This window comes from Hylobates moloch, unplaced genomic scaffold (genome assembly GCF_009828535.3).
Source record: "Hylobates moloch isolate HMO894 unplaced genomic scaffold, HMol_V3 SCAFFOLD_13, whole genome shotgun sequence".
NCBI lineage: Eukaryota > Metazoa > Chordata > Mammalia > Primates > Hylobatidae > Hylobates > Hylobates moloch.
The window spans coordinates 47,217,364-47,243,133 of NW_026652288.1; the positions used below are offsets into that span (position 1 = coordinate 47,217,364).

Genomic DNA, 25,770 nt, shown 5'->3' on the forward strand with positions numbered 1-25,770 from the left:
AGCAAGACTCTGTGTCAAAAATATATATATATATAGATAGATAGATAGATAGATAGATTTTTAAATGGCTTTTACTTTTATATTCACTGAACTTTCTCAAACTGGGTCCTGCTTATTACAGGAAAGAGTTCTTGCTTGTTTTCTCCTTGGCGCTATCCCTGATTTACCCTTAGAGCCACACCAGGGTATGTTGAGGTGATCCAGCATATGGACGGAGGAGGAGGGGAAACAGCTAAGAATGACTCCAGCCCCCATCCTATACACTCCCAGAAGCTTCCCATATCCTCTTGGAGAGAGAGGGAGAAAGTTTTTCCTTTTATTCCTTATAGTCTGGCTCCCACTAAAATATGTCAAGGCATAAAGTCTTGCTATTCTATCAATTTTAGAGGATGTGACAAGGGGCCTTTCCTTTTTCTCAAACCAAAACGGCTACAGACCCTAGATATTCCCTAAGGGAGGAAGAGAAAGCTTAGAGAGAGCAGAAGAGAAGTCAGAAGGATCCAAAGTCTCATAGAAAGGCACTGGGGTTGGCTCTAGGATCCTTCTGATTCCGAAATCTCATTGCTAGCCAAACACCAAGGATCTGTAGGAACAAAGGGAGAGAGATAAGAATCAATTCTCAGTCTCAAGTTAAAAAGGATGTGCATGAGGGAACTGGAGAATGTTACCTCTGTAAAGCTAAAGAAGAGTCCAACACCCCCTAGGATTTTCAGGGCTTCATCTGAATGCTTCAGAAACTTTTCTCCACACATCTGGCATGTGGGGCTCTGGCTCTTGCAGATCTAAGGATAAAACGTGTGTGAAGAATGCAAAGTTGTGAATGCAAAGTTGCTAGTCACCAATATCTATGCCGAATGTCCCTAGAAACTTTACTGTTACCTGACCAGTGTCCTACAAACTAAAATCCCACTTGACTAATTCCCCAGCCTCTATCCACCCCCACCTCCCACCAACACACAGCCCCAATACAAGAGGGCTTATATAGAGAGAAACAATGACATTCAAACTAAATTTGCCAACTTGGGCATTGTCCTTACCCAGTTTCCTACCTCCCCTGGCTGCTGCGCCACCCCCAACACACTCACTGCAGTGCAGAAATCATAATCTTGTTGATACAGGGTTGTGAGGTTGAATAAGCCACAACAATCAAAACTTCTTTCCAGTTCGTCCCGAGTCTTGTTGCTCATGACCCACCAAGAAGCATTGATGACATCTGTCTGGAAGATATGGGTAGAGGGAAATTAAGTCTCCCTACATCCTGGTATCAGTTTAAGTGCCTCAATTTCCCTAGTCCAGCAAAGGAAGTCAAACAGAAGCATAACGGTGTGCAACAATTATAGACACGATAAATATCTACCTTTTCAGGTTCTCTAGATCATCCGCATGGAAAATTAGCCAGACATCCCAGAGAAAGCAAATAGCCCAAGAGGCCAGAGGCAGTGCATGTAAGGATGATCTTTGGGTAGTTGGGGCTAGACTAAGGAAGGAGTTCAAGGTTAAGAGGAAAATTTTAAAAAGCAAGTTAAGTACTTGAAAGGGTACGGTCTTACCTGTTTGCTTCGGTTAATAGCCAGACATGAGCAAGAGATTACAAATTGGAAGATGAAGACCAAACCAAGGATGATCATGTACTGAGAGGAAAGGTTATGGAAAAAAGTCCTAGATTCCTTTATGTTTCATCTGTATTAACTGCTCTCATCTGTTCATAGAACTTATACCACCATGTCAAATTGAAAGCAATAAAATCAGCTCTTGTTTCGTAGATTATGGGACAGGGCAGGGCAAGAAGACGTGTCCAAGATCCTTGAGGTCCCCTACCCTTCGAACATCTTCCTTAGATGACAGCCCTCCCAAGCGCCCGGTTGCCCCCATCACTTCAGGTCAGGATACAAAGAACAGCAGGACTTGGTGGTGGTTGACAGCACCCACCAGTCCAGCCACTGCAATAAGGAGAAGGAAGACTCCCACGGCAATGACTCCGCCGATGATGTGGATGCTGGACACCAGACCCAGGCCCTTGCCCCAAGCAGCCACTCCAATGAGCAACAAGCTCACCAGCTACGAAGAAAGAGCAGGTTACATCTCAAGAATTCTAGTATGCAGCACAGGCCAAGGCCATTACAAGAGGACTTGGGGGCGGGGCGGGGGGAAGGAATAATGGAATGGTGTGTGAATGGGAGCTGGGGATGGTGCTATCCGCACCAGGAGCATCCCTAGGCACTCCCAAAGGTTAGAATGGCTGGGATGGGGGGTAGGGGGTGGCAGGGATGGTGGTATGAATGCAAAAGCTGAACCCTCAGGATCATCCTATCACTTCCACTTTGGGAGAAACTGAGGTTCACAGGAGGGAGGTATGGAACTTATGCCCACGGCCTTCAGTTCATTCCCCCACCCCCAGACAAACCCCCTCATCAACCGGAAGTCTCCCCTCTCCCACGGAAGTCCCCAGGAGTTCCCTCTTCGCCGGAAGTTCCTGGGAATCTTCCCGGAACCCCCATACACCCTTCTCCCCACCGGAAGTACCCTAGAGATTCTGCCCACGGGGCCTTTCCGCCCTGAAGCTTCCCCCACCTCCAAAACCTCACCATGTAGACCACGTTGAGAGCGCAAAGCGCATTCTTGGAGCAGGCAAAGCCGCCGCAAACCATCTCCCCAGCTCTGGGGACCCAAGTGGTCCCAAGGACTTGGGGGGAGGGTATTGGGGACCGTCTTCCAGGACCCCGACAGCTTCTGTCTCTTTAAATCAAGGCCAGCCAAACCCAATTCTCTGCGCCTGCACCGTCCCTCCCCTGCCTCTGGATTGGCTAAATGCGTGGCTAATCCTGGACGTCCAAGGCCTGCCTGGCAATCAACCCGCATTACGTCACCGACCCGCCTTCTGTCCCCCTCCTTTTGTTTTTTCATTGGGCGAAACTTAAAACTAGGGGCAGGGTTTCTAGAGATTCTCTTAGGGACTACAGCCTAAACTCCAAAAGCTTGGGTTGAAAGCTGAGCTTTCTGTGGTCGGAGTTAGGAGAGGGCTAATTCGAGGGAGACGGCTCTGGAGGAACTTAGGTGAAGGGGAGACGGCGGGAGGGGCGGGTAGGGGGCCGCTCCGAGAGCTGGGCAGAAAGGGCTCCGCCCGTAGAAGGAGGGCCCTTCCCCGCCCCCTTCCCCCTGTTCTGCAGTGACCTCATGATGACGCCATTGTTTTGTTATTGCGTCACGCTCGGGAACACCCAAAGGAGCCACATATTGAGCTTATTTAGCCCGGCCACAGAGTCCCCCGGTTGGACACAGCAACACCCAGGAAATCATCACACGTTTGTGTGTCCGCTAGTACCCATGTCCTGTTCCATATCTCCTCCTAAAGGGGTGTGAATATACCAGAAATTCAGTGTGGAAATAGCGGCCTCAGGCCAGCGCATTCCTGTATGTGGCATTGCCACAAGTGCACAGACAGGTGTGCTGAGCATTTTCAGAGTACACGCCTGATCTAGGGCTTGCAAAAAACGACAGGCAAGAGGAAGAGTCTCGGATTTAAATAAATATAAGTGGAAGGAGCCTCCACCTTTTCACCTGGGGGTAGACTGATCAATCACTTTATTATCTAGTAAAGTGCTTTGACAAACCGTCCTTTTCACGGTGGTGAGGAAAGGCATAATCCTTCTCTCCCCAGGAGAAAGAAACAGTAGGAACAAAAAAGAAAACCCTCCAATCAACTCAACAGAATGATTTAAGTTTGTGTGTACTTAGATTCTATAGTCTTACTGCCACAGTCAGATTGCCACTTCCTAGCTGTGTAACCTTTGGCCAGACACTTAGAAACTGTCTGTGCGTGTTTCCTCATCTGTAAAATGGGGATACATAACAACACACCCTACCTCTTGGGTTGTGAGAATTAAATGAGTTAATATATGTAGAATACTTAGAACAGTACCTGGCACATAGTAAACACTCAATGTTAGTTATTACATTTCAGGTCATTTTACAGGTTCCTGTGGGCAATTCCAACCTCAATTCCCTTATCTTTAACTACACAGTATTTATATAAACTCTTTCAGAAATTAATACCAAAAAGGTATGCAGGAGAATAGATGTTTGACAGGGCCAGAGAGGTGTTTGAGTCTTGAAACAAAGTAATTAAGTTATTATTATTATTATTATTATTATTATTATTTTGAGACAGAGTCTCCCCTGTCGCCCAGGTTGGAGTGCAGTGGCGCGATCTCAGTTCACTGCAACCTTCACCTCCCAGGTTCAAACAATTCTCCTGCCTGGCTCAGCCTCCCGAGTAGCTGGGATTACAGGTGCCCACCACCACACCCAGCTAATTTTTTTGTATTTTTAGTAGAGACGGGGTTTTGCCATGTTGGCCATGCTGGTGGTGAACTCCTGACCTTAGGTGATCTGCCCGCCTCAGCCTCCCAAAGTGCTACGATTACAGGCGTCCAGTGGAAACAAAGTAATCAGGTCAAACTACCCACTACCTCCCACCTCCCACCTCCCACGCCCTCACTCCCCACCTCCATCCCCTTCCTACCCCAACTCCCATCTTCATTGCCTCCTTCAGTTCCTCATCTACCTTCTTTTCTTTCAGGTCCTAAATCAAGGGCAAGACAATGGTATTAGAAGGGGAACTGGTTGACGAGCATTTTGGTTGTGTGGTGTAGTGAAAGGGGTATCAAAATTATAACCAATCTGGGCTTTATGTGCTCAGTGAAAAATAAAAATAAAAATGTAAAAATAAAATCAGAAGACCTAAATCCATGTCTTTGTTTCACCTCTTAATGGCTTCTCTGAGCCTTAGTTTCCTTTTATGCAAATAGGGATAAATAATCCTACTCCTCAGGGCTGTCATGAGGATAATATATATGAAAGTATGTTGTAAACTATTAAGTGTTATAGACATGTTAATTATTATGAAAGTGATTGAACATGGAACATGGTAGTTTTTGTCTTTTTATAGGTTACTTTCCTCCTTCATAACCCATAATCACTTGGCCTATTTATTTATTCATTTATTTTTGACATGGAGTTTCGCTTAGTCACCTAGGCTGGAGTGCAGTGGCGTGATCTTGGCTCACTGCAACCTCCACCTCCTGGGTTCAAGTGATTCTCCTGCCTCAGCCTCCCAAGGTGCTGGGATTACAGGCATGAGCCACCACGCCTGGCCTCACTTGGCCCTTTTAAACAGGAGGTGGCCTCAGTGGGTAGCTGACTGAAAAAGGGTTACATTGTAAGACATAAGGATACAGGGCTCATGGGGATGTGTAGAGAGGGCGATGGGTACAAGTGTATACTAGAATGCAGGGCTGTGAGGGTAACAGACCAAGTGTGCATGAATTCCTGTGAGAGTTTGAAATTTGCAGGTCATCAAGAGTTTAGGATTGCACCTGGGACCTAGCTTGCCATATTCTCCCAGAACCAACACCCATCTTAATTAGCCACCTCCCACAGGAGGCCCTGGGACACTGTTAAGATCTCTCCATCCACCTGGCTGGGAAATCATAGCAGGGACTGGCTGGCAGGGTTGATGAGCCAACACTAGAGGGGGTGGGAGGTGCAGGAGGTAGTGTTGTCCCAGGCTGTGGGTTTGAAACTCACCAGTCAGGAAGTGAGGTCGACAGACGGAAGGGCAGGCAGGGGCGGGGAGTTCTGGGCACAGCAGAAGGGGCCTTCTGAGGTTTGGGGGCTGTAGGGCCATGGGCCTCAGGGCCAGAGGTGGTTGTTAGCCTGGCAAGACAGGTCTGGGCAACATGCATGCCCAGAGGCAGTTCGTTGTAGCTGCAGTGAGAGCAGAAGTCAGACGACATGAGGTGGCCAAGCAGGCTCTAAACCGCCTCAGGAAGCTGGCAGAGAGGGTGGACGACCCCGAACTCCAGGACAGCATCCAGGCCTCATTGGCCAGCATTCGAGGTAAGAGAAAGGTCAGCCCTCAACTTGAGTGTATCGGGGACTAGCAGGTGCATAGAAGGGTTAGCTGTATCATATATCACTTCCCAGTCAGCTACTTCCTAGTCCCTAAGATGGGACTCTGGGGAAGAATACATTTAGAGAGGATGGAAAAAGACATGGGAGGTATCATTCTTTCTCTTTCCCTGCTCTGATCCTTCTCCCAGGAGATCAAAATACAGGTCCCTGTTGAGCTGACCTTCTTGGCAATGAAGAAATGTGTGAGCATGGGGAAGATAGGCTGTGACAGACTCATGGTAGACTTGGTGCCTGCCTGGGGAGTCCAGAGCAGGAAGCAGTCTGGGGCAGCAGGTTCTGGGACTGGATAATGAGTTCATTCCCAGGACCCACTAAGGATCAGTGACCTCTTGTTCTCCAGCTCTAGAGAGAAACACATGCACACACGTACACACACACACACGCATGCACATTGAAGTACACCATGCAGAGAATCTCAGGCTCCCAAGCGTATTCTAACTCACACACCATGCTCTGCAGAGCCAAAGTGCAGATAGGTCCCCAGAACTCTTCTTGGTCCCCTCTCCTCCCCTTGCTCCTGTTCCTGTCTTCCCCCCACACACCTTCCGCTCTACCTCCTTAGTGCCATTAGAGCAAGTGATGACAACACAGGGAGGAAGTGCTGCCATGGCAACACCATCCGCCACATCCTCCTGCCCACCCCAGGCTTCAATCCTGTGGTGGAGCCCTGGCAGGAACAGCTTCTCTCCATCCACAAGGCCCTACCACTGAGGAACTGGTGGAACTGGAGGTTGTTCCAGCTCGCTCTCATTTCATTCACCTCTGATGCGGCAAAGAGCTAACAAAAGCAGCCTTCTTTGCTCATGAAAGGTATCTGGTGGAAGCACTTCCTCCATCATATCCTCATCTCTTCCAGCCATTTCAGTCCTCTCCATTGTTACCTGCCTACCTGGCGGGGGAGTGTCAAGAGATCATTCTTTCCCTCAAGGACACCTCCTGCCAGACCTCTCTGCTGGTACACCAGAGTATAACTTAGGGAAGGAACAGCTTGCTTTGGATGCCTAGTGGGACGGGCTGATGATCCCCTTCCCATTGTTCTTCGGAGGCTAGTGCCCCTCTCACCTCCTGTCCCACACCCTTTGCCAGGAACTACACCCAAAGCCTCCCCTGACAGCCTTAGTGTTTGGAAAGGCAGACCAAGGGGGAGTGGGCCATGGGGCCTCCTAGGGAGAAACTCTAAGACCCACCCCTGTCAAAAATAATAATGATAATAATAATAAAGGAGAAGAGCGGTTTAGGCCAGGCAGAAAAGCTGTGCTTAGCTCTGGAGGGGGAGGAGGGGGAGGAGGGGGAGGAGGGGTGGAGGCGGAAATCCCTGAGAAGGCTTCACTCCTCATAAGTGATTTGTTTTACTCCTTCTCTAAGAATTAGTATTCTGTTCCCATTGAACATAAAGGAAAACTGAGGCCATCAAAGGAGGGAAGTTTAAGCCAGAGCCAACAATTCTCCTTCACCCTCTCCGTCAAAAAACACTACTGAAGCGTCTCCTGTCCTGGGGATGGTGTCATCCTGGTTCTGTAGGGAGGGAGGGAGAAGCTGCTGAGCCCCAGGACAGAACATTAGAGGGATTGGGTACAGGTCTCTGGGAGAACAAAGGGCTCCTGGCATCCTGGCTCAGCCCCCCCACCCTCAGCACCCCCACCCTCAGCCCCCCACCAGGCCAAGCACGCTGCAGGCTCCTGCCTCCAAGAGCCGCCCACGGCAGCACTTATTATAGTCTCAGCTGCGTCAGGAGGGTGGGACGCCAAATCAGGGGACCGCTGTGACTCCCCAAGTCCCGGGAAGGGGTCTCCAAGGCTGCAGAGAGACCTTCCTTTGCCCATCTTACCCCACCGCCAAGGGGTCTCAACCTCTTTTCCACTTTGGCCTAACCACTTCAGGATTCTCACCTGGCTGGAGGATAGAGAGCCTTGAACTCCAAGACCCCTAGAGGGGTGGGGGACACAGAGCAGACGGTTTCCATTCACTTTGCCTGCCTCCTCTTTAATCTTCTGAAAGAATCCCACTCAGCAAACCTCAGGAGACTGAAAGGGAATCCTGAAGAGGCCGGCTCTCACTGCCTCAACTGAAGAGTCCTTACACTTGGGGAGTGAAATCCTCCACCTGTGGGTAGCCAGGTGTCAGGGCAGTGCCTCCACTAATTCAGCATCCCCCGGTTGGTCCCCCACCCACCATACACACGGATTCCTCTCTGCTTCTGCCTGATGTTTCTGAGGCACTCTTGGAGCTACGGTTGCTATGGAGACTGGATGCATTTTGGCATGGGGGGGTATCAGTCTAAGACACATCCTTCTCCCTCCTCCTAGAGCTGGAGCCTTTGACTTACCCTGTGGTCTGGGCTCCTCCAGCACTCAGATCTCTCCCCTCTCTCCTACCCTGCTAAGTTGCATGTTTGTCCCCATCCCTGGGGAACATTTTCCAAGTTCACTTTGGGACAGTCGAGCTCAAGTCTTGGCCCCGTCAAAGTATTAAGTGTGGGGGTGTGAGTGGGAAAGGGAGCTGGGTCATGAGAAAGGGAACGCGTCCAGGTACCTAGGGGAGACAAGAGATCCTGGGGGAAGGGATTTCAGGGCCCTCGCTTTCCAACTTCATCTTCCCCAGAATTGGCAGTGACCCTGGGTTTGCTCTGTTTACCGCGGCCTGTCCACCCAATAGATCGATTTTCACCCTTATCCCTAAATGCCATACCTCACAGTCGCGCTTCCTAACCTTGGTGCGCGAGAGGAGGGGACTAGGTTGTTGGAGGAGGTGAGTCCAAGTCCCAGGAAATCCAGCCCAGGATTTGGGAGAGAAATCCAGTCCTGGATTTTGCACCGCCCTCACAGACATCGGTGCTGGTGGAGAAAAGGTTGGGGGGGAGATAGGGTGGGGGGGCCTCGGGGCTGCCTCCTCCTCAATGTGAGGGGAGCGCCCGGACACAGCGCGCATCCGGACCAAGCCGAGCCCGGGCGAGGCCCCCGGACTCTTCGCCCGGATCTCACGCCCCTCCCCTCCCAGACCCCAGATCCCTGGGTTCCCACCCACCTCCCATTCCCTCTTTCCTCCCCCGCCGCCTCCTGTATCTCCATCCCCAGCATCCTCCCCGGGCCCCTGCGAATCCCCCCGCACGGCCAGCCCCACTAGCTTCCCACCCTCCTCAAGACCCTCTCTCCGACCGCATCCGCGGCCCCTGTCCCTTGAGTCCCAATTCCCCGCCCCTGCCTCCCCCGCACTGGTTCGTTTCCCCTAGCCTCCAGTCCCCTTTTCTGCCCCCTTTTCCTCTCTCTCCCCCATTTGCCCCCACTACTGTCCTCCCCGCCCTCCCCCACCCATCTCAGCGCCCCCACCCAGGCCGGGGTGGACGGTCCGGCGCGCCTCCCTGGAGCAGCACCAAGGTCCCGGGGTTCCAAGAGGGTGGGGGCGCAGGGCGGGGAGCATGGGGAGGGGGCGCCCCATGTGATGGGAGGGGGGCGCAAGCGGAGGCGGCGGAGGCGGCGGCGACAGCGGAGCCGGGCCGGGGGCTCAGCGGGGTCCGGGGGCTGGGGGCAGCGAGCAGGGCGGCCCCATGGCCGGGCCCCCCTGAGGCAGTCCGGGGGAGTCCCCTCCCCTCCCCAGCTCGGGGGTCTCCGGGCCCCATGAGCCGGGGCGCGGGCGCGCTTCAGCGCCGGACAACGACCTACCTCATCTCGCTGACCCTGGTTAAGCTCGAGTCGGTGCCTCCGCCGCCGCCTTCTCCGTCTGCGGCTGCGGCCGGCGCCGCCGGTGCCAGAGGCTCCGAGACTGGGGATCCTGGCAGCCCCCGAGGCGCGGAGGAGCCGGGCAAGAAGCGGCACGAACGTCTCTTCCACCGGCAGGATGCGCTGTGGATCAGCACGAGCAGCGCGGGCACCGGGGGCGCGGAGCCCCCAGCCCTGTCCCCGGCTCCGGCCAGTCCGGCCCGCCCAGTCTCCCCCGCTGCCGGCCGCCGCCTCTCCCTCTGGGCCGCCCCTCCGGGACCCCCGCTCTCCGGGGGACTGAGCCCCGACCCCAAGCCTGGGGGCGCCCTCACCTCCTCCCGACGCCCCCTACTCAGCAGCCCGAGCTGGGGCGGCCCGGAGCCCGAAGGCCGGGCGGGCGGCGGCATCCCTGGCTCATCCTCTCCGCACCCTGGCACCGGCAGCCGGAGGCTCAAGGTGGCGCCTCCTCCGCCGGCTCCCAAGCCTTGCAAGACCGTGACCACGAGTGGAGCCAAAGCCGGCGGGGGCAAGGGCGCGGGTAGCCGCCTGTCATGGCCCGAAAGCGAGGGCAAGCCCAGGGTCAAGGGGTCAAAGAGCAGCGCCGGAACTGGAGCTTCGGCCTCTGCTGCCGCCACCGCCGCCGCCGCCGGGGGAGGGGGCGCTACAGCTGCGACCTCTGGTGGGGTCGGAGCTGGGGCTGGAGCCCGAGGGAAGTTGTCCCCTCGGAAAGGCAAGAGTAAGACCTTGGACAACAGTGACTTGCATCCGGGACCTCCTGCCGGCTCTCCTCCTCCGCTAACCCTCCCACCAACTCCGACTCCAGCCGCTGCTGTCACCGCTGCTACCGCGCAGCCCCCCGGGCCTGCACCTCCAATCACTCTGGAGCCTCCAGCTCCGGGGCTGAAACGGGGCCGGGAGGGGGGCCGAGCATCCACTCGTGACCGCAAGATGCTCAAGTTTATCAGCGGCATCTTCACCAAGAGCACAGGAGGACCTCCTGGCTCCGGGCCCCTTCCCGGACCCCCCAGTCTGTCTTCTGGCAGCGGGTCCAGGGAGCTGCTGGGCGCCGAGCTCCGCGCTTCCCCTAGTGAGTTGAGTCAGGGCTTGAGAACAGGGAGGGAAGGGTACCTGGAATGCTCAGCTTGGGGCGGAGGAGCGAGGTCCAGGAAACTAGGGAAGATTTTCTCTGGGGTGGGCGGATGAACCAAGCTCACTCCTCTGCCAAGGACTGGGGCAAAGAATAGGAGTCCTGAAGCGGGGTGAGTAGCTACATTGTGCGACAGGAGAAATGACTTGATTTCAGAGGGACTCAGAGAGCCTCAGAGCTTTCTGGGAAAATAATGTCCTTGATCAGAGTGACTAGAAAATTGCTCCCAGAGAAGCCCAGGACCCCACTTCCAGCCTCAGCTGAACTCTGGGAACATGGAAACGGGGCTTTGCCGTGTTTAGAGCGACGTTGAAGGTGAAGGGGATGAGGAAGCCTCAGTTTCCCCTGAGCACTTGGGGCAGGTGGCATGACAGTGACCTTGCAGGCAGCTTCTCGCCAGGGACTAGTCCCCTGGGCTGAGAGCAGGCTGGTGATGTTTTTCGTGCGGTGAAGGCGGATTGGGCGGTACGCGAGTGCGCGGGGGCTGGAACGTGCAGAATATTTAAATGTGAAGTGAGAGGGGGCGGATAGGAAGCCTCACTTCCCCCACTGCCCACCCTCTCCCCAGAGCCGCATTGAAACCCACCCGGGGCTGACCCTGGAGTGAGTCAGTGGGGGCGGAACTGCTGCAAAGGCAATCCGTACCCCGGGAGACTTGGGAGGCGGTACGGGGAAGGTAGTGTTTTTTACGGGGGCAGGGTGTCTATTATTATTATTACTATTTTCCTACTGGAGGAGATAGGCAGGAGACTCTCGGTTCGGCTCACACTCCCGGGAGAGGAGGCGGGTCCGGGAGCGGAGGCGGCCCCCGGGGTTTGGCTCCGGAGCGGGTGGGAGCAGATGGCTCCGGATCCCAGAGTTCCCGCCGCAGCTGCGGCGCCCCGGGAACGTCCGGCCGGTGTCAGGCGCGGGGGCTGGACCCGGCGGGCGGAAGGAGCATCCTTTCCCCCGGGCCTGTGGCTTCTCTCGGCCAGGCGATGGAGCCCTTCCCCACAGTTCTTTTGGAGAGCGTTTGTGGGGAGGGTGTGGGAGATGGAGGCACAGGAAAATCGTAGCTCTTTCCCCTTGGGCTGTGGGGAGGGGTCCAGGGCCACGGTGCCGTTGACCTTGAAAAAGGGGAGGCAAACCCCTCACCTCAGTTTCTCTTCTGTGGAATGGAAGCTGGGGAAGACACACTCTCTTCTATGTTTCAGCACCTCCTCCCAGGGTCTGCCCTGGGAACCAGTGGGTTAGGGAGGAGCTCCTCTTCTATTCTTTTTCCAGAGGGAAGAACCTGCCACTGTCAGAGCCCTGGTCTCCCTGTCTGGGGCCGGGACCCGCGTTTGGGGATGTGCTTTAAGGGAGATGCCAACTGAAGTATTTTTGTCTTGCTAGCTCCGTTGCTAAGCAACCACTGAGCGGCAGCAACAGCTGGGGGAGAGCGGCTGGGATGGGAGGTCTGGGGACCACCCTCAAACCTGTCTGTTCCACACACCTCTCCAGTGCGGGCAGGGTTCGGGGGGTTTGGAAAGCTGCAGAGGGAGAAGGAGTGGCTCAGTGTTGGGGGTCCTCCTGAGCCAGGAGCCTCCCCTCTTACTGCCCTTCTCCCGTTACAGAGGCTGTGATCAACAGCCAGGAATGGACTTTGAGCCGCTCCATTCCTGAACTGCGCCTGGTAGGTAACCCAGTCCCCTTGTCTATAGGGAAGGCTGACCTCCCACCCACTGCTCTCTCAGCTCTCTCCCTTCACCTCTCGTTTTCTCTCTCTCTCTCTCTCTCTTTGGGAATAGGGAATCGTTTTCCAGTTCTCCTGAGTCTACCTTCATAGCACCAACATGGGGTTTGCTACATCCTCTTCACAAGTTTTTCCTATCTAGTCTTTATGCAGACATCCCCTTTTTCCTGTTTGTTCACGGTCCTCCTCCAGGCTTCTCATTTCTGGTATCTGCCCTTTGGCCTTCATGTTGTATTGCCTAGAACTGGGTAAAGTTTTCCAACTAGTGCCTAGAACTGTGACATGCTACAAACACACACACACAGAGACACATGCACACAAAACATATCTAGTATGTTTTCTAAACAACCCAACACAAAAAAAAGCTGGTACTGAATTGCTGACATTCTTCAGCTCGTGCTCCACTTTGAGCTTGGGATCATTTCTTACCACACTCATGCCCTGATCCTCCCAACTGTTCCGATCCCCCCAGCTGCTCTGATCCTCCCAATTGCTCTCTCTGGAATGACTGTCATCCAGGCCCTGTAGGGTCCTGCTTGGATGATTTATCTCTCTGGGTTTTCTGGAGTGTCCAGACCCATGCATCCTGCCTTCTCTTATATCCCACAATTTCTGCTCCACAACCTTGCCCTCAGGGTGTGCTGGGTGACGCCAGGAGTGGGAAGTCATCGCTCATCCACCGATTCCTGACTGGCTCATACCAGGTGCTGGAGAAGACAGAGAGTGAGTTCTCAAGAGCCATAGTAAGCTAACCATTGGGGTCAGGGATCCAGGAGTGAGATCAATGATTAGGCAGGTATGGAGACCGGGGGGAAGGATGAGGCCATAATAGCAAAAGCACTGGGAGCATGGGGTGGTTTGGTGACCTGTCACCTCTGACCTGTTACCCCTTCCAATTCTTCTGGACAGGTGAGCAGTACAAGAAAGAGATGTTGGTGGATGGGCAGACACATCTGGTGCTAATCCGAGAGGAAGCTGGGGCACCTGACGCCAAGGTGAGGGTGGAGGTGGTGGGGGACAGGCTGGCTGGGGTCAGCACTGGCCAAGGGAGAGGGCTCTGGTTTCCCAGGTCTCCATCTGGATTGGGTCCAGAGGAGTAGACCTATCTGACTTTCCATTTGCTCCCTCAACTCCCCGCAAGTTCTCAGGCTGGGCAGATGCTGTGATCTTCGTCTTCAGCCTGGAGGATGAGAACAGTTTCCAGGCTGTGAGCCGTCTCCATGGGCAGCTGAGTTCCCTTCGGGGGGAGGGACGAGGAGGCCTGGCCTTGGCACTGGTGGGGACACAAGGTAAGGAGGGGTTCGGAAAGCACTGCTTTCAAGGGAGGCCCTGAGGAGGCTACTGGGATATTGCCCAACATGGGTGAGAACTTGATAAGGTGTGGAAATGGCCACTTGGATTACAGTACCCTTCTGGAGGGAGCCTGGTCTCCAAATAAGGGAGTCATGAAACCAAACAATAACTTCCCAAGGTCTGAGCAGAGAACAGGGGATCTCCAGGGAGGAAAGGACAGCTATAGTAGCCATCTCCTTGCCTCTCCTGAAATGTCACCTACCTTGTGTTCTGACACTGCCATTTCCCAGTGCCATCATAGGACACAGAAAATCTCAAGTCCTAGTGTGGATAGGAAACCTTTTCCATCTTCCTTTTTGCGACAGCTGGGTCAGGCTGACACCTTTTAAAGGAACTTATCCAAAAACAAAGTGAAAACACAAAGGAAATGATGATGAAAAGAAGACAGCAGAAAACCTTTTAGTTCTCAAAGAAGTGACTCAGAGGCTCCCAGACTCTGCCAGGGCCAGGAAATGCTTTTCCAGCACTCCCCTGTGTCGAGCTGGTGGGACTTGGTCTGGATGCCTGTTCTGCTGGTGCCTATCTCCACCTGTTGCTTGCATCCTGGTTTCTTGCTGCAGAGTGGGCAGTCCAGCCATGACCCATGGGCACCCAACCTTTTCCTAGTTCACAAGCCGGTGTCCTCCCACCAGTTCAGGGTTCGATGGATTTGCAGGGCAGGGTGATTATCACTCGCACCTGGGTCTCAGCTATGTAGACCTTGTCAGGAAGCACCACTCAGCAGCTCTGGAGTATTCTTTGAGCGCGCGCGCACACACACACACACACACACACACACACACACACACAGCTCACCCAGCCTGTTCATACACAGCTAGGTGTGTGAACTGGGCCCAGTACTCAGAAAGGGCTTATGTACTCCCATTCCACCTGGTCACAGAAAAGAGGATCTCTCACACCCCATCCCCAGTGGGCCCAGCCTGAGGGCCCAACGAAGGATAAAGGAATTGTGAAAATCTAACAAGGTGGGGCTCCTTGTTGAACCCCGCCCCTTTCCTGTCCCCTCAGACAGGATCAGTGCTTCCTCCCCTCGGGTGGTGGGAGATGCTCGTGCCAGAGCTCTGTGCGCGGACATGAAACGCTGCAGCTACTATGAGACTTGTGCAACCTATGGGCTCAATGTGGATCGGGTCTTCCAGGAGGGTGAGTGTAGCGATCTCCAGCATATGTGGGAAGCCAGAGCAAGGGGCCTGGGATATTCTCAGAGGTCAGGCATCCAGGCCTCTCTCTGTGAGTGAAGGAAATTAGCCTTTGTGGGAGGGAGGAGAGATCAGGGAGGCCAGAGAAGGTTTGCTTAACAGTCGCAAGGTCTTTCTGGGCTGGAGGAGCTGGCAAGGCCACAGGTGGCATGGAGGCCACAGTGACAAGGAAGTTGGGTCCTGTGTTGTCTACTGGGGATTTCTCAAAGCTGGCCATGGAAGGGTGGTCTTGGGTATCTGGCCTGCTCACACCTCCTTCCCTCAACTCCCCTCAGTGGCCCAGAAGGTGGTGACCTTGCGCAAGCAGCAACAGCTTCTGGCTGCCTGCAAGTCCCTGCCCAGCTCCCCAAGCCACTCAGCTGCATCCACTCCGGTAGCTGGCCAGGTGAGTTGGGGTTTCAGAGTCTGCAGAGGGGCCGGGAAGATGCAGAGGGGCTGGGGATCCTAGGACAGGTACAGAGTACCCAAGGAGGTTCAGGGAGTGGGGAAACAGATGGAAATGGTAGTGAAACTATTGGCAGAAAGTGCATTGGACTGGAAATCAACCAGATTTGAGACATCATTTGCAGTGTCCTTAAGCAACTCACCTAACCTCCTAAGGCTATCAGGAAGATTGTATGACATAATACTTGTGAATCAACCTTTGCAACATTTAAAGCATTGTCACAATGTTAGTGCGGATTTTAAAAATTATTAATGACAACATAAATGGTGAGGTGATCAAGGAATGTCTCAAATTCCCCATAACGAGATATGAGTGTAGCTTGGTGGAGTAGGGGGCATCTCAGCTCTGCTGACTCTTCCATATGCGCCCAGGCTAGTAATGGGGGCCACACTAGCGACTACTCTTCTTCCCTCCCGTCCTCACCGAATGTTGGTCACCGGGAGCTCCGAGCCGAGGCAGCTGCAGTGGCTGGATTGAGCACCCCAGGGTCCCTGCACCGGGCAGCCAAGCGCAGGACCAGCCTTTTTGCGGTATTGGACATGGACATGCTGACCCCCATCCTGCTGACCCCCATCCTCCTGTCCCCCATGACCTGCCCATCTTCCCTAGTCCCTAGACTCCTCTGTTGGGCCCTTCTTCATCTATCTTCCATATCGTCACATCAGTGTATCCCTCTATCCATCCTCAAACGGATTCCAATAACCATTCCAGAATCGTCGGGGTAGTGACTCCGAGAAACGGAGCTTGGATAGTCGGGGAGAGACAACAGGGAGTGGGCGAGCCATCCCCATCAAACAGGTAAGTGATCCAGGGGCTGGGGCAGGCTAGGGGCAGCTGGTCTTAGTTGGCTTTTTTCCCACATGCGTCTTTCCCCTTTCTCCAGAGCTTCCTACTAAAACGAAGTGGCAATTCCTTGAACAAAGAATGGAAGAAGAAATATGTAACCCTGTCCAGTAATGGCTTTCTACTCTACCACCCCAGCATTAACGTGAGTGGCAGAGACTGGGCCACGTTGGCCAGCTTTGGATTTCCCTCAAGCTCTACCTGTCTGTGTCTCTGACAAAGCACTAACCTCATTTCTAGGAAGTGCTAGTCCTGTTCTCTTAAGTTTAGCAGGCATGTGTTAAGAGCCCACCATGTGCCCATGCCGGGAATGTAAAGGTAAATACATTGCCCCAGGAACTTGCAGTCTAGTGGGAGAGCACCCAGGAAGGGAACGCTTTCTGGAGGAGACAATGCTGGGCCAAGTCTGATGGGCCCATTCCCTAGATGCTCATCACAACCCATTTGGCCCCCAAGACCCCCTCCCCAGTCCCTCTCTATTCTGTACCATATTGACTGCTTCCCAGCATACCAAGGACCCCAACCTTCCCTACACTCTCGGCCCTGTACCCCTCCAGGATTACATCCACAGTACCCACGGCAAGGAGATGGACTTGCTGCGAACAACAGTCAAAGTCCCGGGCAAGCGGCCCCCGAGGGCCATCTCTGCCTTTGGCCCCTCAGCCAGCATCAACGGGCTCGTCAAGGACATGAGCACTGTCCAGATGGGTGAAGGCCTGGGTGAGTAAGGTTTATGACAGAGGAGCAGGAGAGGGGCCAGGGCTGGGGAAAAGGAGGGGTAAGGGGGAAGAGGGGGCTGGCACTGGGCGCGTAGGAAGCTGGGTGATAAAGAGGGACCACGTAAGGAATGGGGCCAGAAGAAAGAGAGGCTCACTGAGGTTTCATCTTCTTCCGACAGAAGCCACTACTCCCATGCCAAGCCCTAGCCCTAGTCCCAGTTCCCTGCAGCCACCACCAGATCAGACATCCAAACACCTGCTGAAGCCAGACCGGAATTTGGCCCGAGCCCTCAGCACGGGTCAGTGGGGATGATCTTCCATCTGCGTCTTCCACACCCAAATAGGATGGGTGTGGGAAATGAATACGGGGTGAAGGCTTGGAGGCTGGAACAAATGCATGAGTGAACACGTGGAGCCCCACACATGAATAAGTTCAATCATACCATGTCTATCATAATGGTTAAGACAAGTGGACTCTAACGTCAACTGTCTGAGCTTGAATCCTAGCTTGCCACATGGGCAAGTTACTTGACCTCTCCATGCCTCAATTTCCTCATCTGTAACATGGAGATAATAGTTTCTACCTCAGAGGGTTGCTTTGAGGTTTAAACAAACTGAGAATATTGTCTAGTACATAGTCAGCCATGTTTGCCATGTTTGAAAAAATATATATATATAGTATGCAAATAACATTGTAAACAAATGGTCCTCACAACAGTTTTGTCAGGTCAAGATTATTACCCCTATTTCAGAGATAAAGAAACTGAGGCTCAGAAGATTAAGTGCCTTGCTCAAGGTCTTAAGGCCAGTAAGTGGCAGAACCAGGATCTGAGTGCAGGTCTGACTCTAAACCGCTCATCTCCCTGCATCCCTAGGAATGATCAAGGGGGAACTGGAGAGGGACAGTTGAGGAGGGGTGCCCTAAAATGCCAAAGCTAGTTCAGGGAATGAGACAGGCTATCAAGAAATCAGGAAATCTGTGGAGGGGGCTACTGAGGCAGCCGTGTCTTCCTCCCTAAGACTGTACCCCATCTGGAGACCTGAGCCCCCTGAGTCGGGAACCCCCTCCTTCTCCCATGGTGAAGAAGCAGAGGAGGAAAAAATTGACAACACCATCCAAGACTGAAGGCTCAGCTGGGCAGGCTGAAGGTGAGGCTCTGGCGGGCACTTCCACTCCCACCCAGAACCCTCATCCCCAACATCAGCTCCCCGGCCTAACTCCTGCAGCAGGAGGAAAAGTGCCTGAGCTGAGTGCTTGACTACCATTACCACTGCACACAACTTAGTGAAAGAGTGGATGGACATCCCCCAGCCCCTGTCCTTCTTTCCTTGTTCCCCAGCTAATTCCTTTCCCCAGCCCCATTCTTAACGATGTCCATGTCTATAGCTCCTGCTCCGTCTCCTAATGACGTTCTAGTTCCTCTTCCTTCCCTCAACTCCACTTACCACCCCAGCCCCTACACCCAGCTGCCCCCCCACCGATCCCCAGTGACTCAGCCCCTTATCTCTGCATCTCCCACTGATTCCCCAGATCCTGGATTCTGTGACCACCCAGCCCCTTCTCCCAATAACTTTCTTTTTTTCTTTTTTCTTTTTTTTTTTTTTTTTTTTTTTTTGAGATGGAGTCTCACTCTGTCACCCAGGCTGGAGTACAGTGGTGCGATCTCGGCTCACTGCAACCTCCGCCTCCCGGGTTCACGCCATTCTCCTGCCTCAGCCTTCCAAGTAGCTGGGACTACAGGCTTTCGCCACCATGCCCGGCTAATTTTTTGTATTTTTTAGTAGAGACGGGGTTTCACTGTGTTAGCCAGGATGGTCTTGATCTCCTGACCTCGTGATCTGCCCGCCTCGGCCTCCCAAAGTGCTGGGATTACAGGCGGTGGGGATTACAGGCATAAGTCACCGCGCCTGGCCTTCTCCCGATAACTTTCTATCGCCAAGTGCTCCCCAACAGCCCTTGACCATAGTGATCCCCATTCTTGTCCCTCAGTGACTCCCCGCACCCCCACCGCCACCAGCCCCAGGGCCCTCTCATCTTAGCCCTGCGCCCCAGCTTCTGTCCCCTTCCCCCGTGTTCACTCAAATCCTGACCCTCCCTTCTTCTCCCAGAGGCCCAGCTCCTCGCTGGTCTTGATAATCCATCCCTGCTGCCCCTGCTCTCTGCCGGGTGCTCAGACCCAGGTTCCAGATCTGCCTACTCTCATGGCTCTTGGCTTCTGCTCCACTCTGCTCCGGGGCCACTGACTTTAGTTCTGCTTTCTCTCCCCATCTGTCTGTCCTGCTTTGTCTCTGGCACACTGTCACTATCTCTCTCCATCTCTCCATCTACCTGTCTTTTTCTCCTTCTTTCTTGGTCTCTCTCTATTCTGCTCTCCATTCTATCTCTATCTCCTTCGCTTCGGGAAACCAGCCAAGCGCAAAATGTGGAAACTAAAATCCTTTGGTAGTTTAAGAAATATTTATAAAGCAGGTAACAAGTGGTGAGCCGGGAGGGACGCTCAGATGGGGTGCAGAAGGGTGGGGGTGCCCCCGCTTTCCCCTGCATGTGCTCGGGCTTCCTGCTGCCCCCCACCCTCTGCTTCCCCTACCCCCACTGCCCCACTCCCGGGGGCTCGGGATGGACATCAGGGAGGACGGGCTTGGGGAAGGCAGCCCCTGCTTGAACTCTGTCTCTTAATGACCCCATCCCATCCCCCACTCAGAGGAAAACTTTGAGTTCCTGATCGTGTCCAGCACGGGTCAGACGTGGCACTTTGAGGCAGCCAGTTTTGAGGAGCGGGATGCCTGGGTCCAGGCCATCGAGAGTCAGATCCTAGCCAGTCTGCAGTGCTGTGAGAGCAGCAAGGTCAAGGTAAGAGTTTGAGGTGGGGTGGAGGACTGGCCGCAGGAACTGACCCTGGTGCTGACGGCCATTGGCAACGACACGGCGGAAGTCGTGTGAGAGGAGAGCAGAGGTGTCTGAGAAGGAGGTGGGGCTTGGAGGCAGAGTCAGTGCCAACCCAAACCCTCTCTGCAGCTGCGCACAGACAGCCAAAGCGAGGCCGTGGCCATCCAGGCGATCCGGAACGCCAAGGGGAATTCAATCTGCGTGGACTGCGGGGCCCCCAGTGAGTGCCAGGAGGCAGCGGAGGGGCTAGGGAGTGTGGTGAATGCCGGGGTGCCTGTGCTGCCCGGCTGGGAGCCGACCTCTACGCTCCGTCCGCAGACCCCACGTGGGCCAGCTTGAACCTGGGCGCCCTCATCTGCATCGAGTGTTCTGGCATCCACCGCAACCTGGGCACACACCTGTCCCGCGTCCGCTCGCTGGACTTGGACGACTGGCCACGGGAGCTGACCCTGGTGCTGACGGCTATTGGCAACGACACGGCCAACCGCGTGTGGGAAAGCGACACGCGAGGCCGTGCCAAGCCCACGCGGGACTCTTCGCGGTAAGCGTGAGGGAACAGAGCGGGGGTAGGGTTGCTGAGGGTGTGCGAACCTGAGACGGTCCCCTGGGTAGGGGCAGAGGTCCTGGCTGGGGGTCCCTAGAGCCTTTTCCATTGATCCCTGGTCTTGCAGGGAGGAGCGCGAGTCGTGGATTCGCGCCAAGTACGAGCAGCTGCTGTTCCTGGCGCCGCTGAGCACCATGGAGGAGCCGCTGGGCCGCCAGCTGTGGGCCGCCGTGCAGGCCCAGGACGTGGCTACCGTTCTCCTGCTTTTGGCCCATGCGCGACACGGGCCGCTCGACACCAGCGTAGAGGACCCACAGCTGCGCTCCCCACTCCACCTGGCGGCCGAGCTCGCCCACGTCGTCATCACGCAACTGCTGCTGTGGGTACGTGAGCTGGGGGGAGGAAAGGGGGTCTTTGAGTCTTCATCTCGGAAAACGCCTGGCGCGGGAAAGCCCGAAATTCCCAGAGGGACCCCGGAGGTAGGCTTGGCCATGTGGGGGAGGCGGCGCCGGGTGTGGGCGCCCTGGGGACGCGCGGTCACGCGGCCGTTTCCGCCCTCTAGTACGGCGCGGACGTGGCGGCCCGTGACGCCCAGGGCCGCACGGCGCTGTTCTACGCCCGCCAGGCTGGAAGCCAGCTGTGCGCCGACATCCTTCTCCAGCACGGCTGCCCGGGTGAGGGCGGCAGCGCGGCCACCACGCCCAGCGCGGCCACCACGCCCAGCATCACCGCCACGCCCAGCCCCCGCCGCCGGAGCAGCGCCGCTAGCGTGGGCCGCGCCGACGCCCCGGTTGCGCTGGTATAGTTGCCCAGCGGGAGAGACACCCCCATCCCCATGCGGGCCGGGCACGACCACACCGGGCGGACCGCTGGACAGACGCACCCACTCACCTCTCCGATCCGCACCCCGCCCCACGGGAGCACTTCCTACCCCCAGGAGGGCACAGCCCCCACGCCTTCAGAAGACACAAACTCACCTCCCTCTCCCCAACGAGGCATGGAGACCCCAGCTCAACACGCCCCGTCTCCACTGTTTCCACACTCGGATTGCTCTGGGTCTACCCGCTCGGGGTTCGCGGAAGGGGACGTCCCCCGCAGTACGGGCTCCTAGGCGCTTGGACATGTCCGCTTGTGCCCCCTAGGGGCGGGAAGAAGACCCGGTCCTGCCCGAGCTCAACAATCCCAGGGCGGGAGCCCATACCCAGGCTGGCTCCTGGGGCGACGCCACGCCAGAGGGAGGGTTTAGTACATGGGAGGGCTAGCCCCGGGACTTGGGGCCAATACGGAAACCCTACCCCTTCCATGCTCATCTCACTGCCCAGTGAAGGGGGCAAGGGCAGCGAGGGGCAGGACCCCTGCTGCTCATGGGGGTGGGGGGTTCCCAACCCTTTCCGTGAAAGGGACCGTGAGTAGTGGAAACCAGGACGTCCCCCTACACCTACCCATGGGTGGAAGCTAAAGTGTCCGGGGGGAGCCAAGAGCCTGGGTCCCTTCAACTACTATCTTGGGAAGGAGAAGGGATGGAGCAGGAGCGGGCTAAGAGGGCTGCGGGGGCCTTGTAATTTATTGCTTTGTTCCCCAACATGGGGGTGGGGGCGGGCAGGGGCGTGGGGAGGGCGTTTTGGGGTAGGGGAAGCCCAGGGTGGGCAGGGGGTGGGGTGGGGTGGGGGTGCTCTCGGGTTGTGAGTGTCTGTGACCGTGACTGCGTACCTGTGACTGTGCAGCGCCCGTGGTGATCTGGGGTAGGGGGCACCCCTACAGTGGGACCCCTCCCCCCTTATTCTTTCTGTCCAGCCCCTCCCTCCCACTGGAGCAGCTCCAGAGCCATTCCTCACCCCCGTGACCTCTCCCAGCCAGGACTGAGAGGATTCGAGGTGGCTGGGAGGGTTTCCAGGCCCCCTGCCCCTTCCCCACAAAGTGGGTGATAGGGCGGACTTACCTGGCCCAGCCCTGCCTCCCTCAGCCAACCCAGCCCTTGGGCTGTCTGTGTCAGTGGTTTCCGGTCTTTTTTTTTTTTTTTTTTTTCTGGCTAAAATAGTTTGCAAAGGACCAGGTAATTGGGGCGGGGAGAGAGGTGGGGGCAAGGGGGAAATGCCCCCCCCATCTCCTTGGAGGCAGTGGTGTGAATCTTCTTCAACAGCAATTAAAGAGGAAGTGATTTTGTCTAGGGGGTGAGCTGCTGGTCTGTTCTTGGAGGCAGGTTAGGGCATGGCCTTGGTCAAGATGGGGTACTGGGGTGGGACAGGGACAGGCAGAGGTGCCTCCCACTGGGGCTGGGGGCAGGACAGTACCCATGGGCATGGAGGTGGTTCCATCACGTACAACAGTTCTGGTTTCATGTAGTGGAGGACGTGGGCAGGTTGGAGTCAGTGGGGACCCTGGGAGCAGAGAAGGCACTGACTTAAGATGACGCCAGTCCTGGAAGAGTTAGGATATGGTACTTAGAGGAGACGACAGGCCCATGGAGAGGGGTGAGAAGATGGGACAGCTTTGGTTAAGAGCAGGAACTTTGGAGACAGATCTGATTTTGAAACCTGCCCCTCCACTGCACAGCTAGGCGACCTTGGTGGCATCTGTTTATCTGTATTCTGAACAGTATCTGTTCAGAGGGCACCTGAAAGGCGCTCCAGCTCTGAGGAGGGCTGCCCCAGGCCAGCCTGCTCACCGTGAGCACTAGGTACCAGAGTAGAACATAGAGTAGGGGTTCCTCCCCTGGCCCCGTCAGGGGGTGTTCCAGAGGGAAGAGGTGAGAGACCTCCTGGGAAAGCTTTCCCAGCTAGCTGCAGAGGTCCCTGGTGTCCACAAACTCAGTGTCAGAGGATGCAGGCATTTATCCACCTCCGTGCCATCAAAGGGACCACCAAGGCCACAGTGGCCTGAAGCCAGTGCTGCCTCCATGAGCTGCAGTGCCGCCAGGCTCAGCACATAGCCAATCCTACCATTTCTCAAGGGCAGCTGAAAATGTTTACTCAGGTAGAGGGGCTGGACAGGGGAGGGTTGGGTCAGCAGCCAGTGCAGGTTGGGCACAGCCATGTGTTATCTACCTTGAGAAGTTAGTTGGTAGCACCAGCATCTTTGGGTAGAATTGCTTCTGACCCTTGGTGCCCACCAGCCCCAAGATGTTCAGCTGCAAGTGTGCCACTGACCTGAGGACACAGCACCAGACCTGAATCCAGTACACATGGAGGCTGCGGCTCTGCAGGGTCCTAGGCTGTGACCACCCAGCACAGCGGCGTGACCCAGGAAAGGTGGATTCAACAGTGCAGGTGCAGTGACAAGTAGAGGCAGGTGTGTGGTCTGGGCAAAGCGAGAAGAGGGGGAGGTAGCAAAGAAGATTGGACTGGAGGACCTGGCCATTCCCCCTTCACCTCCAAGACCTTGGACTCTCTTATTTCAGCTCCACCCCTTCCTCGTGGCCAAAGTTTGCTCCCTTCTTCAGAAGTTTGGGAGTGTGAGAGAATATGGGGAGGAAATAAGGACCCTGGAGAGAATGAAATTGCCTGCAAAGAGCAAGTGGGAAGTTCCTTTCATTTCCAACCAGTGAAAAATGGTCAAGGTGTCAGCAAACCTCACAACAAATGCCAACACCAAGTAATCCACTTGCCTCTTGTCTTAATGGGGAGTATCTTTGGTCTTGTAGGGGAGATGTAAAGGGCTGTAGTGGATGGAATGACAAAATATCAAGCCCTCCAGGTTATGACAAAATAGGAGCCCAGACGGGGACTCCCTGGGTGGGTGAAGAAGAGCTGCTGCCCCTTTGTGCCCATGCCCCCTTCACAGCTCGCCCTGGGCTGCCTTGCTTGGATGCCCTGCCATGCAGGATGCCGTTGCCATCCGCCAGCCCTCCCTGCAGCCCTGCTGGCTGCCATCTGCCACACCCTGCTCCCTGCCTTTTGTCTTAGCACAGCTGGGGCAGACCAACCTTCACCATGGGAGTGCTGCCAAAAGCCAAAGGAAAGGAAAAAGGAATTTTGAATGAAAGTACAAAATGATTAACAGAGTGAAATTTCCAGAACTCTGCTTTCTGGTGATGCTGAGACGCCATCCCCAGCAAATCAAAGCACAGCCCTCCTGCCCCAGCCCCTTCTCATTCTGAGCTTCTGATCAGCTTTGGGAACTCCTTCTGAGACTCTTGCCTCCAAGTAACCCAGTCTTTTCAGAACTCAGGAGCTGGCTTATAATAGAAAGCTAGTGAGCACTTACTTGGGGCCAAGTTCTGTGCTAAAAGCACAACATACACTCTATCTCATTCAATCCTCGCAACCATCTTGAAAAGCCCCTGCTGTTGTCCACAATTTACCAATGAGGAAACAGCATTTAGAAAGTTAAGTGACTTGTTCAAGGGTCCGCTGGTGGGAGATGAGGGGTGCGGTCTGGGAGCAGCATTCTGACTACTGTTGCCCTCAAGGCAGTGTCTAAGCTCTTGTCCAGCTGGAGCATCCCTCCCTCAGGGGGCGCAGATGGACCAGAGGAAGCAGGGTTTTCTAAGTCTACCTATTTACACTTCAAAACAAAACAATGTAAGCATAGCATGCACAGTAAGCACTAGTCCACGTTCAGCAAGAGCTTCCTTCAACAGTTGAATCCTTCGCTCTCCATTTATAGACACTTGAGAGTTCTGGGCCCTCTATCCTTTTTTTTTTTTTTTTGAGACAGTCTCACTCTGTCGCTCAGGTTGGAGTGCAGTGGCGTGATCTCAGCTCACCGCAACCTCCGCCTCCCGGGTTCAAGTGATTCTCCTGCCTCAGCCTCCCGTATAGCTGGGATTATGGGCACCTGCCACCACACTCAGCTAATTTTTTGTATTTTTAGTGGAGATGGGGTTTCACCATGTTGGCCAGGCTGGTCTCAAACTCCTGGCCTCAAGTGATCCACCCGCCTCAGCCTCCCAAAGTACTGGGATTACAGGGGTGAGCCACCGCTCCCGGCCCCTCTATCCCTTTTCTTATCCTGTGAGCCCGGGGGGCAGCCTTCAGCAGAAAGGCCGTTCGCCTCAGAGACTAGAGCAGAGGACTCTACCTCACAGTCCTCTGCACTCAAAATTAGCAGAGCCATGGTGGTGTGTGCCTGTAATTCCAGTCACTGGGAGGCTGAGGCAGAATTGCTTGAACCTGGGAGGCAGAGGTTGCAGTGAGCTGAGATTGGGCCACTGCACTCCAGCCTGGGCAACAGAGTGAGACTCTTGTCTCGAAACAAAACAAACAAACAAAAAAAATCAGAGTCCTCTGCACTGGGAGGAGGCATGTGGGGG

General features: G+C 55.1%; 2 protein-coding genes across 10 annotated transcripts; one reads left to right on the plus strand and one right to left on the minus strand.

Annotated features, from left to right (window-relative positions):
* Positions 1-303: 303 nt before the first annotated feature.
* Positions 304-9,700, minus strand: TSPAN31 (tetraspanin 31). 5 transcript variants are annotated; one of them, XM_058426276.1, is made up of 6 exons: positions 9,633-9,700; positions 1,891-2,058; positions 1,551-1,631; positions 1,086-1,217; positions 669-782; positions 304-583 (listed from the first exon to the last, which is right to left on the minus strand). In XM_058426276.1, the coding sequence occupies exons 3-6, from the start codon at positions 1,626-1,628 to the stop codon at positions 509-511; spliced, it is 399 nt and encodes a 132-aa protein (XP_058282259.1). In that variant the 5' UTR covers positions 1,629-1,631; positions 1,891-2,058; positions 9,633-9,700; the 3' UTR covers positions 304-508. The 5 variants fall into 5 exon arrangements, with proteins under 5 accessions (XP_058282259.1, XP_058282260.1, XP_032609111.1 ...); XM_058426277.1 differs by lacking the exon at positions 9,633-9,700 and adding an exon at positions 8,300-8,565; XM_032753220.2 differs by lacking the exon at positions 9,633-9,700 and adding exons at positions 4,523-4,582; positions 5,587-5,671 and having other exon boundaries at positions 304-782.
* On the plus strand, positions 5,648-24,609 carry AGAP2 (ArfGAP with GTPase domain, ankyrin repeat and PH domain 2). Of its 5 annotated transcripts, XR_004251374.2 has the most exons (20): positions 8,850-10,755; positions 12,411-12,469; positions 13,165-13,252; positions 13,439-13,524; positions 13,671-13,818; positions 14,891-15,025; positions 15,357-15,466; positions 15,898-16,056; positions 16,238-16,324; positions 16,410-16,514; positions 16,927-17,089; positions 17,268-17,387; positions 18,109-18,237; positions 19,499-19,558; positions 19,791-19,939; positions 20,105-20,195; positions 20,294-20,516; positions 20,647-20,902; positions 21,082-23,807; positions 23,917-24,608. XR_004251374.2 is itself a non-coding variant. In XM_032173224.2 (19 exons), the coding sequence occupies exons 1-19, from the start codon at positions 5,739-5,741 to the stop codon at positions 21,322-21,324; spliced, it is 2,571 nt and encodes an 856-aa protein (XP_032029115.1). In that variant the 5' UTR covers positions 5,651-5,738; the 3' UTR covers positions 21,325-24,601. The 5 variants fall into 5 exon arrangements, 4 of the variants coding, with proteins under 4 accessions (XP_032029116.1, XP_032029115.1, XP_032029112.1 ...); XM_032173224.2 differs by lacking the exon at positions 8,850-10,755 and adding an exon at positions 5,651-5,898 and having other exon boundaries at positions 21,082-24,601; XM_032173221.2 differs by having other exon boundaries at positions 8,819-10,755; positions 21,082-24,609.
* The last annotated feature ends 1,161 nt before the right edge of the window (positions 24,610-25,770 follow it).

What these genes read in the sequence shown, in the direction of transcription:
- TSPAN31 (XM_032173227.2), bottom strand. Translation starts at nt 2,648, where the DNA reads ATGGTTTGCGGCGGCTTTGCCTGCTCCAAGAATGCGCTTTGCGCTCTC. An exon ending in CTCTCAACGTGGTCTACATG is followed by an intron (nt 2,059 to 2,585) that starts GTGAGGTTTTGG and finishes CTTTCTTCGTAG; the next exon opens with CTGGTGAGCTTGTTGCTCAT. An exon ending in ACCAAGTCCTGCTGTTCTTT is followed by an intron (nt 1,632 to 1,890) that starts GTATCCTGACCT and finishes CTTTCCTCTCAG; the next exon opens with TACATGATCATCCTTGGTTT.
- AGAP2 (XM_032173221.2), top strand. Translation starts at nt 9,588, where the DNA reads ATGAGCCGGGGCGCGGGCGCGCTTCAGCGCCGGACAACGACCTACCTC. An exon ending in CGAGCTCCGCGCTTCCCCTA is followed by an intron (nt 10,756 to 12,410) that starts GTGAGTTGAGTC and finishes CTCCCGTTACAG; the next exon opens with AGGCTGTGATCAACAGCCAG. An exon ending in CCATTCCTGAACTGCGCCTG is followed by an intron (nt 12,470 to 13,164) that starts GTAGGTAACCCA and finishes CCTTGCCCTCAG; the next exon opens with GGTGTGCTGGGTGACGCCAG.